The 15,481-nt window shown below is 43.3% G+C and overlaps 1 protein-coding gene across 1 annotated transcript in view; it reads right to left on the bottom strand.

The window, feature by feature from the left end:
• Positions 1-15,481, bottom strand: part of PTPRB (protein tyrosine phosphatase receptor type B) — a 110,479-nt gene that overhangs the window by 81,761 nt on the left and 13,237 nt on the right. Inside the window, 1 exon segment of the mRNA XM_035729139.1 lies at positions 1-274. Coding sequence (XP_035585032.1) covers positions 1-274 — 274 coding nt within the window.

The following is a 15,481-nucleotide window of genomic DNA, read 5'->3' as shown; positions in this document are numbered from 1 at the left end:
CTGTTTGCAAGACGACAGTTCTCTCTTCTCCATCCAGAGACACAATCCTGAAGTTATAGGTGGTTCCCGCTTGCAGATCCTTGGGGTAGCATCCATAGGTGGTGTTGTCTATCCGCGTGGGGTGGCACCATGCGACCCCTGACGTGTCACTGCTATAGATGAGGCTGAAGTTACAGGGTGACCCCAAAGTTCTCCACTGGAGAGACGCGGACCGGCTGGAGACTCTGGACTCCGTCAGGGTGAAGTTACATCTCACTGGCTCCCCCAGTCCAGTCTGCAAAGGAACGAAAAGCAGCTGAAGCCCGCCGTCTAGACCGTCCCGGGACTTGTCCACAGCAAGGTCCCCAAGCCGCCTCCTCATCCCTCTGCCCAACCCTTTGCCCTCCAGCCCAAGGAAAGACCCGCGGAGGAGGTGGGTGGCCTCTCTCCCTGGCCTGCTCTTTCTGGGGAGCGGCTGGAGAAGGAGGGCGGCTCGGTGCCTCTGACAGTAGGATGAACTGTCAGTCTGGCCGGAGAGGGCTCACGAGAGGACCTTTCTTCCCCAGGGAGAGGAAGAAATTCGGCCATCTCCCTCTGCAAAGCACGACCCAGGCGACCGGACGGCCCACTGGGAGTTTGGTCTTCTGCAGGGAGGGGCGCGTCGGCCCGCCACCTCCCTCGGGCCACTCACCTGCAGCAGGCTCAGCGCGGTGCACAAGGCCAGCCCCGCTCCATGGCTCAGCATCGCGCTCAGCGCTCACCACCCCAACTCAGCAGAGGGGCTGGGGCGCCCGGCGGCCCCGACGGCCGGCGCGGGGCGGGGGGCACCTGTTGCGCGCGCTCAGCGCGCCCCGCGGGCGCACAGCGCTTCCCTCTGGGCTGGCGACGCGCAGGGGCCGCCGCGGTCGCTGCCGCCGCCGCTGCTGCTGCCGCCCCGGGCGGGCTGCGGACGCGAGAGGCGGCGGGGGCAGGCAGCGCGCCGCCCTTCCCACGCTGCCATGCTGACCCGCGCTGCCTCGCCCCGGGCCCCGGCCGCGGACTTCCGCAATCAAAAGGCAATTTCCTCGTCTCCCGGCAAAGGAACAATGCGCCGGCGAGGGAGGGAGCCCCGAGGAGCCAACGCCTGAGGCTGCCAAGGGGGCCCGCGGCGAGCCGCGCTGCCCCCGCTCCCCGGCGCCGCCGCCCCCCTGGCCGGGGGTCCCGTCCGGGCCCACCGAGCTCTGCCTCCTCCTCCTCCTCCTCTCCCGCGACTTTCACTTTTTCCCACTCGGTAGTCCTCTTCCCCGCTGTCCTAGCCACAGTCAGTACTTGCTCCCTCTCACTTTCCAGCCCCCCCCACCCCCTTCCTCCCTCCACACCCAGCGCCTCCCCCTCCCTATCTTCCTTCCTATCTTCCTCATCTGCTTTCTCCAGGGCCTCTTTTCCCAGGATTAAACTTGACCACAGCAGATTTCCCTAGGTCGCCTACACTCCTTCCTGAAGCCTTTTATTAGAGTGCTTTTGCCCTTCTCACCTCAAAGCAGTCATTTGTCCCAATGCATATCCCCCTAACACCAGCAAGAGAAAAAGACCCCCAAAGGATCTTGTCCATTGTCAACTTGACCTTTCTTTTTCTCTGCCGTTCACTTTCCCCTTTTTCTTGTATAGAGGTCGGTGTCCTCCCTAAATCTTATGCAAATGCCGCTGACCAAGAACAAATGTAATCACCGCCAGTTGTTCAACCCACAAAGCAAACCGCAAAGCAGTTTCACCACTGACCGTCTAGTAGTTAATACCATTTCATCCATAATTGTCTAAGCAATATAAGAAAGCAGTAAAACTCTCCTTTGAGGAAAACACTATTGATGGTTCAGTTCCCACACGTATTACAAAAACTGGAATTTACTCAGTTTCCAGCACTAACTATAGCTTTTTAGCAACTGCCCAACTGCCTCAGTATCTGAATCATCATGTATCTGAAAATGGATTTTAAAAGAGTTCCTAATAACCAAAGAACAAAAATGTTTAATTGTACACAGGTGATACAAGCAAAATATGGCAACAACTTTTGTAACGCTCAATTGCTTTTCTTGGGTGCCTTCTCTGACAACTGCCAGAAGAGATGAGATTTCACAGTTTAATTTTCAAAACCAAATACTCTGGAGCTAAATCAATAAGGAGAATGTCATATTCCCTTCTTTCTCAGATAGGCGGATTCTACAGAAAGCTAGAGGATTGACTTCTGTGTCAACTGTATCTACTTTGAGGAGAAGCAGGAAAAAGTGAAAATTGTTTCGATTCTTTCAGAAGACATGTTTTTAAGAAACCTTTGAATGAAAAAATGAAATTTCTACTCCTTCAGAGATTCTATGGGCTTAAATCTGCAGCCAGACCAGAGATCTCAAATCTCCTTTTCAAGTTAGCAAACACTCAAAGGGCAAACCTGAACCGTGTGTATTTCTGGGAAGACAGACTCTTTTCTATTTCTCTGCCCAGATGACTTGCCTTCCAAGAGAGCTTTTCTCGCGCTCTACATTTTGCCCCCGCGTTCAATGGCTTTTCACAGCCTCCCGTGCCTCTGCAGCATCAGAGGTGGTCCCCTCCTCTCTGTTAGAGACAGGCTGCCTTCAGCCCTTAAAGGGGTCTTTTTGCAGCTTCGTTCCCTCTCAACATTCATTACCTTTCTCTTTTCTTGCTGTATTCAGAAAACAATGTGGCTTCCTTGTCTGTCGAACTGGAATTATACCACTCTAAATACTTCCTAGAGCTGTTATGAAGAATAAATAAGATCACAGGTGTGAAAGCACCTTTTGTAAATGCTTATGTGCTGTCCAGGTGTTGGTTTATCTGGTAATAGACTGCATCCCCATTACCTCTTTCCCCTCTCTTTTAAATTCAACCAACACGTAGGTTGCGCTTTTCTAACTTCTGCAGTCTCTCTCTTGCTTTGTCTTTTCCATTGAGGTTTATAGAATTTTCTCATAAATTGCCCCACAGATTTGAAATCTCCCCCAAATATACTAAATACTCTTTTCTGTCCTTTGCCCAAATCTTCAATAAATTCTATCCCCTCCAAGTTTTGCCCACCATCTTTTTTTTCTTTTAAACACTGCATGCCACAACCTACCCTACCCTATAAGTTAATCTAAAAACTATATTTCATTTTCAACAGACTAACATTCTTCCTACAATCCTTCCTTTGGTGCAGGCAAATGCATCAGAAAAGACAAAATTTGAAGGACTAATCAAGCAAGGGGATAGCAAAAAATCCTTACAATACAGTTTAGATGTTTCCAAATTCTAGGTTATTAGCAGTGATCTGCTAATAATGCCCTTGGAAATAGGAATTAAGAAAAGAAGAAATGATTTTTTAAATAGGGGCCTTTTATTTTTGGTGTATCAGAGACACATGTTTAGAATCATGTGTTGCCATTTATTTTACTATCGATGTGTATGAAGAATCATAGCAATGCGTGAAGCAAAGGCCCAGTAGTGGTCATAGACATTTCTTTTCCAAAGTTATATAACCCCGAGTTCTTTTTCCTGGAGAATCTTAAGGCTTACAGGAGAGTTCCCCCCCAAAGTGAGTGGATCCTAAATAGCCCATAAGGATTAGCATATTGTGAAACAATGAGGAAAAGTTTAAACTTAGGCTTTTACTGATTACATTTTTCTTTTTTTAAAAAAGTTATATTAATATGAGAAATTAAAGAGAACTGTAATGGATTCAAGGCAGTTTGGGACTGGGGAAAGTTGCCAGATATTGTTTTTTTCCTATGAGGAGTTTATTTGAAACTACTTTACAAAGTATAAATAAATTGATTCATTCTTCTTTGTTCTCATCTTTATTTGGAATTCCACAACTTCTTTTGAACCTATTTATCCTGCATCATGACACTGCATATGCTTTGGAGGTTACTGCATTCCAGGAATTTGGGACCACTTCTCTTTGCCACTAGGAAACGTGTCCCAGACTGCATTGGAAGGGTGGGGCTGCTTCTGATTAGACGTGAGTGGACAAACAGTTGCCTTTTAAACAAATTGTCATAGCAATTAATTGTTATAATTTACATAGTCATAAATTATGAATTCATGGATGAGAGCACGGCTCTTGTCAGCTTATAAACACAGATGTTGAATGAGAAACAACCAGTGATCAGGGGTCCAGGCACCACACTTTGAGAACTGCTACTGTAGAGGAGGGTGTGAGGTGGGTGTGGGAAAGGTTGCAGGGAGGAGGGGAGGGCAGAGTAGATTGCTCAAGTTATTGGTTAATCCAAACTCCTCACCCATAACCTAAAAAGCCATTCATGATGTGGCCTCTCTTCTTGCATCCTTGCTCCAGTGGCCTGGGTCTGATAATTCACTTACTCATTCGTTCAGCAAATATTGACTGAGAACCTACCGTGTGCCTGGGGTTTGGAGACACCCCAACACAGAGCTGACCTTTTCCTGCCTCAGGGCCTTTATACCTGCCTTTTCATCTTCTTGGACCACTCCTCCCCAGATTTTCTCCTTGGTTATCTTCCACTCAGTCATTAAGGTCTCAGCGTCAACACATCCCAATGGGGCCAGACCCCTTCTGACCACACAAGGAAAAAGCGTCCTTTTATTATTATTCATCTCAGCAATCCACTTGTTCAATTCAGAGCATTAATTACACCTGGTAATAATATAATGCCTTATATGCTTCTGACTGCCTGCCTTTCCCAAGCATATGGAGAATTCTCTTAGGGCAATCTTGTTCTTCTTGCATAGAACTTGGCATAAAAGAGTCTCATCAAATACTTATTGAAAGAATGGATGAATGAAGAAAGGAAGGGAGGCAGGAAGGAATCTTTGTACCTGCTCAGTAAATATTGTTATGTGGATAAATACTCAAAACAAGTCCTTGTAAACATGTTCTTGTCGGATGCCTCAAACACCACCTTGGAAGGGAGGGCGGAAAAGAGAAGAGGAAAAAAGGAGAAAGGGTAAAGGAATCAAAGAGGAGAAGATTGATTTGGAAGAGAATGAGGTGGGAAACGAGAAGAGAGGGAGGGAAGATTGAAAGAGGGAAAGAGAGAGGGGAGGAAGGCCTATCCTTCCGCATGGTGGTTCTCAAAGTGCAGCAGCGGCATCCTCTGAGAACTTGCCAGAAGTGTAAATTCTAGGCCTCATCACAACCCGAGGGATCAAAAATGCCATGGTGGAGCCATTTTTTTTTTTTTTAAAGCCCTGCACCAGATATTGTTTTATAGTAAAAAGAGTTAATAATGTCTTATTGTTCTTTTTCTTTTAAATTTAAAGTCTGAGCTCTCTGGTTACAAGGAGCTAGGTAAGTGATTTAGAAGGTCTCAAACTATTTTAGAAGGTGTCAAATAAGTAAATTGGTGATATAATATATAATAATATATTTCATATAATATATAAGCCTATTTATATGTTATATAAAATATATTTTTCCTATTACATATATTTAGAACACATTTGATATTTATAACTTCTCAATAAAAATAAAATGTGGATGCTAAAGGAAAAAGGATCAACATGCAGCAGACTTAATAAATATTAGATGATGGGCCAATTCTGATGCTTTTTTCTCCAAGGAAGTACTTTTGTCATGAGACCCTCATGTGTGTTTCCCCAGATATTGTTAAAAAGAAGAAAGCCTAGCAATCAGGGAATGTGCCCATTAAAAATGATTATAAGATGGTGAATCCTTTTCTAAGTTTTAATTCAAACTGGCTCAATAATAAATTATGACAGAAATGAATACATTTTAACTAACAGGTGTCATACATTTAAAAAGAGGTGCATTAAAATTTAAGGTAAGGTAATTTTGATAAGCAGCTTTTTTTTTTTTTTAAGAACCGTGACTATCCTCTTTTGAGTTTAGAGATACCATTTTTTGAATACTTATACTTCAAGGAATCTCTCTATCCTCCTAGGTCATACGCGTCCTAGGTCATAGGTCTCTAGGAAAATGGAAATAATAAAGGCATTTGGGAGGGGTAGGAGTTGTAAGGATTAAATGGCAAGGACCCGTGTTGTGTAAAACATGGTCCTTGGCTAAAGGGCTCAACAAATGTTAGATACTATGATTATTCAGTGGTAATAATATTATATGAATACCAATATATCACGGATGCTGAGCACCCAGTAATGCTAGAGTATGACAAAGTCCATGGATGAGATTTTTTTCTGAGAAAAACCAAATGATAATAAATTACCGTTGCTTCCCCATCTCGTACCCAAGAGAAACTTTTCAGTAGATGAGCACAAAAGACATCCAAGGGCTGCTCTGGTTGGTGACCATGCTGAGGTTTTTTTAAGTCCTGAAAGGGAGGGGTGGGGGTGCCGGATATGTCTCTAGCGCCAGGCTCCACCATCTCTCAGCAGACACATCTCTAAGGTTTCCTGGTATTTTTTTCTGCACTGGTTTCTCACCCTCTTCCCCTCCCCTAGGCTGTTGTTGTTACTGTTTTGTTTTTTTTTTTTAATCTGGAGGAAAAGGGTTTTGCATAGCTTTTGTCACAGCTTTGTCACCATAACAACTTAAAACTAGGTGTGACTGTAACATCTTCAACCTCAGCTGCTTCTGCTGTGTCTTCACTCCGGCTTCTCAGTCCCCACCGCCCCACCCCCCAGAAACCATCTGTTCACAAAGTCAAGGTATTAAAGGCGTCCTGGGTCTGTGTGGGCGGGGCTGCTTCACATTCCAGCTTCAGGAACTAGACCAACGTCCAAACCCTAGCCCCTAGCGTGGTAGACAGACAAAGCAGGGCTAACACTGGCTTTCAGGAAAAGGAGAACAAAAACAAAAAGAAATGATCACCTAGTTCATCTGTCTTAGAAAGCAATGATTGGAGGGTGGAGACTCTGTCCTCTTTTTTTTTTCTGGGTACCACTGTTGCTAGAGCATTATTTCCCATGATTCTCTGAAGGTCACAAACACAGGGCTCACTCTTTGGCCAGCACGCTTGCCTTTTCTGGATTTTATAGTGTGATCCTAACATTGTTTTATTTGTTTTAAATATTTTATTTATTTTTGACACAGAGAGAGAGTGTACAAGCAGGGGAAGCAGCAGGCAGAGGGAGAGGGAGAAGCAGGCTCCTCGCTGAGCAGGGAGCCGAATGTGGGGCTTGATCCCAGGATCCCGGGATCATGACCCAAGCTGAAGGCAGATGCTTAACCATCTGAGCCACCCAGGCGCTCCCTAACATTGTTTTGAAAAAAAAAAAAATAGAATAGTTGGCTCATGTTGAGAACAACAGATTTTACGTTAAAAAAATCTGGATTTTGACTTTTCTTTTAAAAAAATCAAGAGATGGAGGTTTGTTGGGCCCACATTCTTGCCTGCCTCTTCTCTATAGCTCCCCCCCCCGCCCCGCCCCAGAGCCATCCCCTTGTCTGCTGGAGGAGGCAGACACAGAGCATCCTAGAGTCCCCTAGATGTTGGGGCTGACGGTGATCAAAGTGGAAGATCAAAGGTTCTTATCATATTTTTCAAAAAATGTAATGATAAAACTGTCGCCTAGATTATAAACCTCATGAAGGAAAGAACCCATATATCTTCATTATCTCACCCACATCCCCAGGTTGTGGAGACTCAGTGTCTACTTTCTATTGACAGAGGAAACATTCATAGCTCCACCACTAAATAAGGGCATGACTAAGTATTCGTAAATCTGAAACACGATTTCATTCTTCAGCTCTCCAATGCAGACCCCAAGCCCTTAGCATCACAGAATCCAAGAATACCTAGCACCTAAGCCTTGGGATAAACTAGTGACCAGTCAGCCCCTACTCCAAATGGACAGACCCTGCCTACTCCATGGAAGATCTAATGCTTCTCAAATGAGCAGGAGGTCACTTAACTCAGACCACTAGGGTCAACACTCTTGGCAAAGCCCACTCTTTCATTATCGTCTCCACAGCTGTGCTGTTCTGGACTGCAAGGACAGTCTTGCAGAAAGGGGAGCAAACACAAATGTTGACAGACACACAGATGAAAGGCAAGCACCTAGTAAAGCTCTGCACATTGGGTGTACTTCTTGGCTGACATCTATTAGAAATCCAAAACAGAAGAGCTTTGAAGAAAAAGAGGTGCCTCCCATGTACCTCCCCAACAGGTTACCTGGTTGGGATCTCAGCTGGATCTAGCAATGGGAGTTTTCTATTGCCTGTTCCCCCAAAGTGTGGGAAGAGTGGAAAGGAATTTTGCTTTAAAGACAGCTCCTGGAATTCATAGCATTTCCCCTTTCCAGTTGCTATTGTGTGGGGGGGGTATGCTGGTGCAATCACTAGGCAGCCGGGCGAAGATACAGAGATTTAAAGCACTTCTCTCTCTCAGAGCTCTTGAGCTTATCTTCAGGCTTACCAACTGGCCCATCCTCCAGCTCTGACTCTTGGCTTTACTGTTCTTTCTTGCAAATTCATCATCATTCCTTTCGTGGTGCTTGCTTTCCTCTTCCTCTGCCCCCATTTTCTCTCCCCTTGGTCCTTGAACAAGACATCCAGGTCTTGGTGGGAGCCGCTGGTCTATCCCTAACACTGTAGCCTCCCTTGGATTCTACCCTCTAAAAGCCCTTAAGCAAACTCCTCTTTTTATTTTTTAAACTTTTTATTTTTTCAGACTTATACATTGTAAGAGTTGTACAGAATGCTTCTATATGCCCTTACCCAGACCTACTAATTCTGTTGCTTTTTTTTTTTTTACATTTTCCCACATTCATTTTCCCATTCTTTCCTTCTCTCCGTATAGACTGTTTTTACCTGAACTAACCTTTCAGAGCTGGTTGTGTATATCCTGAGTTAAGTGTGTAGTCTCAGTAAAGTTACCAAATTCAGAAAATTCAAAATTGTTATAATGCTTTAATCCACAATCCATATTTCAATTTTGTTAATTGTCTCAATAACGTTCTTTTTAGCATTTGGGTTTTTTTTGTTGTTGTTTGTTTTTTGTTTTCTCTAGTAAGGATCCAGCCTAGGATCCTGTATTGCATTTCCTTGTCAAGTCTCCTTAATCTTCTTTAATCTGGAACAATTCCTCAGCCTTTTCAAATGATCCTTATGACATTGATCTTTTTGAATGATATGAGTCAGTTTTTCTATAGTACTGTCCTCCATTTGCATTTGTCGGATAGTTCCTTGAGATTCCATTCAGATTATACCTCTCCAGCCAGACTTTTCCCTTCTCTTATGGTCAATGTTTGTTCTAACAAGCTGATTATTCAGTTATTCTCCAAGGGATCGAAAACCTAATCACGTATTACAATCAATGGGGAGATTTTTACACCCTAGGTGCTGAGGTCCTGTATTAGTAAATGCTGATTCATTTAAATGCTGATGAAAGGACTGAGGCAGAATTTTAGAATCTGCATCTTTAAAACTCTTCCCTGGTGATTCTGATGTATGTAAGGCCAGGGCTGAGAGCCAAAGACTTCCTATGTCAATTAGCACATCCTCCTTTCTCCTTTGATATCATTTCCCCCTTTCTTTGCTCCTTTCTCCACTGCATCAGCACTTATCTGCTCAGGGAAACCAATGTGCCAGAGAAATCCTGGCCTGTTAAGGAGCCCATTTCGATGCACATGTTCTGTTTCATGGTTGCATTTTTATGTGCACACGATTTATATTGTGACAAAATATGAACATAACTTTTGTGCACACAAAATAGAAAGTAATGCAAATCATAACAAAAAGAAAAGCAGAGAAAAGAAAAATCCTTGAGATTTTAAAGCCGGAGGACTTTAAATTCAAGTAAATTATAGACTGTATTATGCTACTGGCACATGGCAATCCGCTATAGCTGGCAAACTAAGAAAACTACAGCTCTTTGTCAGAATTAGGCTTGAATGATGCTAATTCTAAATCAGGGTATTTAGGAATACATCCCTTACACAAGCTATTACTCCTCAGAATGACCTTTCTGCCCTGTCAGCAGTCTCAGAATCTGCTTGTATTGTACCCCAAGCACACTAGACAATCTAAGAGTCCTTGTTCATGAGGAATGATTAGGGGATGGTTTTCTGTTTTTGTCTTTCGGTTTTTTGATTGTTTTGTTTGTTTTTTTGCTACATCTTTGCACTTCTCCCTCTAGATATTTGCCTCAGTAAAGGGGGAGTATTGTCCTTTCTTTAGTTCTTCTGACCCCAGAAGACTGGTGGCAGCAGGACACCCCTCCCCCATACTTCAAGTAACACAAAAAAGGAGGTTACCCCAGACTTGAGGGAGGTAGGAGGAGTTGGGGATTTTCTGCATTTGCCTCGTTACTTATTTGGAGGCTCACAGTGGGGTGTGATCTCTTTGAAGGCCAAATGGAAGGAAGCACAGAACAGTTCAGGCCTGAGCTGTACCACAATGGCTATTCATGAACAGAGGAAACGTGATCCCTGTCTCAGGCCAGGGCCCGGCAGGGTGGGGAGGGGAAGAAGGAGGTGTGCCTCCAAACAAGATTCATGGTCTTTAGCAGAATCTAAACCAACCGGGAACATTTTTTTTTTTTTCAATTCGTGTTCAACATGGTATCCCTCTCCAAGCATTTTCGTGTAATGATGTCAGCTTTCCTGGTTCTTACAACTCTTTGAAGCAGGCAGGGTGGGAATGATGAAGCAGAAACAGGAAGCTGGTGTTAATTGCTATAATGATCAACTACTTAGCACGTGTGGCCAATGGACTAAGCACTTCACTTAATCAGATTTTAATCCTCACAACTGCATTGTGAGGCAGCATACCCTTATTTATCCTTATTTTAAAGAGGAAGCAATTATGACTGGAGTTGAGTAACGAGTAGATGCCATCCCCCCATCCCCCCAGGATTTAAACCAGGTTTTTGCAACATGGGAGCCCTGGCCTTTTACCATTATATCACACCATCTCCATCAAGGTCACATGGCTGAGAGGGGGTCCAGACTAGACGTCTCTTTAGAGTCCACTACTCAAACAACAGATAGAGGCTGGTCAGATTTTGAAGCTAAAGTGAAGTCAAAGGTCCACCCTCTATCCCTTTGGAGGCCACTTCACATTTGACTCTTCCTCCTGCCCCCCATCACTCAGGTCCCCCAACAGACTGACTTCCTGCTGCCTCCAGCCCTGCCTGTCTCACCTTGCCCACAGCGAATGGCTGGATGATGCAGGGCACACTTCTGACACCTACATCCGGCTTCATCTGCCACTGGGCCAGGGCGCAAAGACTCAGTTTTTCTTAGTGTAGGTGGTATATGGGGATGCCCGGCTGAGAGTGTGCCTGGGGCTGGAATCCAGCCCATGTCCCACTACCATGTCTTGTGCATTCATGGTGGAACTGTGTGCCTGGAAACACCCTTTTCTAATTACCACAAAAACCCTGGGGTCTAGCAGCAGTTCCCTATCTGTGCAGGCTCCACTTAACCACCCTAGGCCCCATTCCTTACAGAATGTACACTCTGTGAAGGAATAGTAGGAGGTTGTAATTAGATAAATTAATTTCCACTACTGATTATTTAGCTTTTATAGTGCCCTGGCCCACCTCCTCGTAACACAACACACTAAAGCGCCATCAATTGTGGGAAACTAAGGCATCTAGAACTCTATGAGGAAGACATTGTTGGTCAGGGACCAGATTTGTCTAGGTCAGTGGTTCTTAAACTTCAAGTGCATCCATGTGACTTGGAGGGCTTGTTAAAACACAGATTACTGGGCCCTACACTGAGTTTCTGATTCAGTAGCTCTAAGTTCTGGGTCTGGAGTCCATCCTTTGAGAACAACTGATCTAGATATTCCCTAACTCATATGGTAGACAAGCTTCTGGTTTCATCAACTTTGTCCTTGTAAAGACACACACAGCTACATAATACTATTACCATGGTAAGGATAACAACAATAGCTAACAGTAAGTACACAGGGGTTTCCAGCCCTACTAGGCACACGACTGGTATTAGATGATTTAATTCATGTCCAGGGTGAGGGAGAGAGAGCAAGGGAGAGGGAGAGAGTTAGTTTTGAAACCACATACTGAACCAAGTCTACAGCCTTCCAAAGGCCGACCCCTCACACCGGCAGCTGAGGATGTGAGGAATGAGGGGGAAAGAGAAAAGTAGGGAAAATTCTGCTCCCAAAGGGTCAACTAGGACAACTTTGCAGTAGCATTACTAGTAATTGTTTCAAATTATGTCCTCCTTGGTATTTACCTTCATTAATAGGAGCTCTAGGTAAGAGCGTAAAGTGAGCAAGTGTGCCGGTGTGTGTGTGTGTGTGTGTGTGTGCCCTTCTTCTTGCTCTGCTGTTTTCTAATCATTTGACCTCGGGCAAGTCCTCAACCTCTTTAAACTTAAGCTAGGCATCTGCAAAATAATAATAATAGTAGTAACAACAACAATAATAAATATCATGATAGATTATTTAATGGCTGTAGTTTCCTCCCCCAATATGTGTGGCCCTTTGCAATGTGACTTTGCAGCTCTTCCCAACAAAATGTGAGGTCTGTTTTCCCTACCTTCAAATCTGACCTGGCCGCATTGGTCAATAAAATGTGGTAGAAGTGATATGTGATTCTAGAACCTGGGCCTAGAGAGGCTTGTAGCTTCCACCTTTTCCTTCTTGCAGAACTCCCCTCAACTATCATGTAAAGAAGCTGGGGAAGCCTACCAGAGGAAGAGAGGCCATGTGGAGAAGAACGGAGATGCCCCATCCTGCAGCCAGCACTGACTGCTAGTCATGCAAGGGAGGCTATTATGAATCTTCTAGCTCAGCTTACCCTCCAACCTAAATGCACCTGCAAAGGTGAGCTCAGGTGACACCAGCAGAGGAACCACCCAACTAATCAACAAAATCATGAGAAATAGTAAACTGTCATTTTGTTAAACTACTAAGTTTTGGGGTGGTTTGTTATACAGTGATGGAAAATGGATACAAGTACCCACCTCCCAGAGTAAATGAAAGTGCTTAGCATAGTTCCTGGCACACAAATCTTAGATATTATTTTTATCTCCTAGATTCTCTTCTTTGTAGATACTGCACAGTGTCTCTTCATGTTTTATTCCTCATAACTCAGAGAGACTGTTGACGAAAGGGAAAGACATAAATACATGCCACTCTTCCAGCCCCATGTTCCAACCCCAATTCATCCTTTGATTGTGGATCTAGAACACTATGGTCACTGCATAAACATTAATTAGTAGTAATGACATACATAGCATTTCCAAGCATAAAAAATCTTAGTATTTCAGTTCTTATTCTTCTCTAGATTTCTATTTCAGGTTAAGTGTTCTAAATTCTCCCTCGTGGTTACATGTGATGGGAACCAAAGGAATGACAGATAATTTAATAGTGTCACTAATTAAAATAACAAGTAGGAACTCCTGACTATTTCTGGATGAAGACACCATTTGAAAACATGTATTTGAGATATTCATCAATATACATTCAATTTCTGTACATGGGAGAATGATTACAGGGCTCTTACACTGTTGAAATCTTTTCTACCTTCCTAGCAGAGTGCTGGTCTTACATGCAATGATTTTGACTATATTGTATTATGATTTTATTTATTATTTATTCTCACATCCCTCATAATGTCAGGCAAATAGAAAGCCCAAAATAAATGAGTACAGAATAGATGATTGGACTAAAGTGATCAAATCTCCAAGTTTCTTTAAAATGTAAATTTTAGGTAAGAATTGAAATCACTTTCTAACTCTCCATTCCACCCCATCCCAGTTCCTACACCTCTCTGCTTCCCACTCCTCTACCTCTTATTAGGTTACTCTATTCTCCTTTTGGTTTATTTCAGATATTCCTTTTACCAGAAGATACTTCCTGAAACCTTCACACTAGTTAGGCACCTTGTTTTGTAGTCCATAAGAACCTGTGTATATTTCTATTTCCCTCAACACCACAGCAGATAGTGAGTTCCTTCAGGGCAACAATTTTGTCATTTATCTTTGTGTCTCAGTGAAAGGTAGCAATAACAGCTATTATTTCCTAAATGCTTACTAAGGACCAAGTGCTGTAGTAAGCATTTTACATGCATTATCTCTCCCAATCCTTGCAACAGCTTGGAGGTAGAGGTTCCGTTTTGTAGATGAGGAAACTGAGGCTTAGAGAGTTTAAGTAATTTGCCAGGTCACTGGCTAGGAAGAGGCAGAGTCAGGGGTTTGACCTCAAAGACTGAGCGCTCAACCACTCTGTTCTGACACTAGTTAGGTCCTCAAGAAATGTTTGTTGAGTTGATGAACATTTTCTAAAGTTATTAAATTGAACAGTCATCAATGTCTCTTCCCCTTTCTTCTCTTATAATATTTTTTGGGGGGGAGTTGAAGGGTGATTAAGAGATGAAATGGGGGGAAATTAGAAGGGAGGAAAAGGAACTGGAGAATTAGCCCCTGAATGAAACACTATATTATTATGTATTAAATATTAAACTCTACGTTCACACAAAATATAAAACACTAAGGCAATAAAAAAGTGCATGGCCATTCAACATGACCATCATACCTGGACACTGACGGTAGATGGGTCATTTCCTACCCAAGTGGTCAACAATTCCAACCACTTCCATACACTTCCATACCACTTCAAGTGACTCATTTTCCCAGCACTCCATTCCATTCTCCTCATTCGATTTCCCTGCACTCTTCTCTACTCCACTCCACTCCTCACCATCCCATTTCATTCCACTCTTCTCCATTCCACTCCATTCCATTTCACTCCATTCCTCTTCATTCCACTCCACTGCACTTCATGCCATTCCACTCCCCACCCCCATTTGCTTCACTCCATTCCACACCTTTCTTTATCTTTCTACAAACTTTATAACATATTAAGCACTACGTTCAGATGCTGGAGATGCAAAGTTGAATAAATACAGTTCCTATCCTCACATTCGGATTTTTCCCGTCATCACCTGATAACAGACCACCTCAACTCACAGCCGAGTTATATTAAGTCAATCCCAAATCATCACAGACCAGGTGCTATCTGATAAAGAAAACAACTGACGCGCAAAGAATTTCTTTTTACCGAATTTGAAGCAATTAAGTTGAATGATTTTATTTGTCTCTTATGCTCTTCTAGGTATCGAGATAAGGGTACCTTTCAAAATTACTTTCAAAACACAGGAATTTTACCTCTCAAGTGACTTTTCCCTTCCAAATATCTAACTACAGCTATTTATAATTAACTGTTACAGAGTAAATGCTCGTCCTAAATCAAATGATGATCTAGCAGAGATGCCTTGACTAAAGCATTAGAGTCATGGAAACTGCAATTTTAGAAACTGCCTTTGGGAGGATCATAGCTTTTACACACTCAGCTTCCCAAGACATGGTTGAGATTTTGCCTGAGCTTCAAGGGAAAACTGGGACATGAGTCATGACTTGATGAATACTCAGTATGTAGTCATTCTGGTGCCCCATCTAGGAGTTCATAAACATTACAATGGATTTCACTTTAGAAAAAGACTAAGAAACAAAAACCAAAACACACCCTGCTCTGTATTTACCATGACCTGAACCTGTAAATCCAGCTCTGGTGCTGGGTCACATGAGCTCTGTAACACAG

This window comes from Zalophus californianus, chromosome 9 (genome assembly GCF_009762305.2).
Source record: "Zalophus californianus isolate mZalCal1 chromosome 9, mZalCal1.pri.v2, whole genome shotgun sequence".
Lineage (NCBI taxonomy): Eukaryota > Metazoa > Chordata > Mammalia > Carnivora > Otariidae > Zalophus > Zalophus californianus.
The sequence above is the reverse complement of the archived record's forward strand: the minus strand, read 5'-3'. Positions and strand labels throughout refer to the sequence as shown.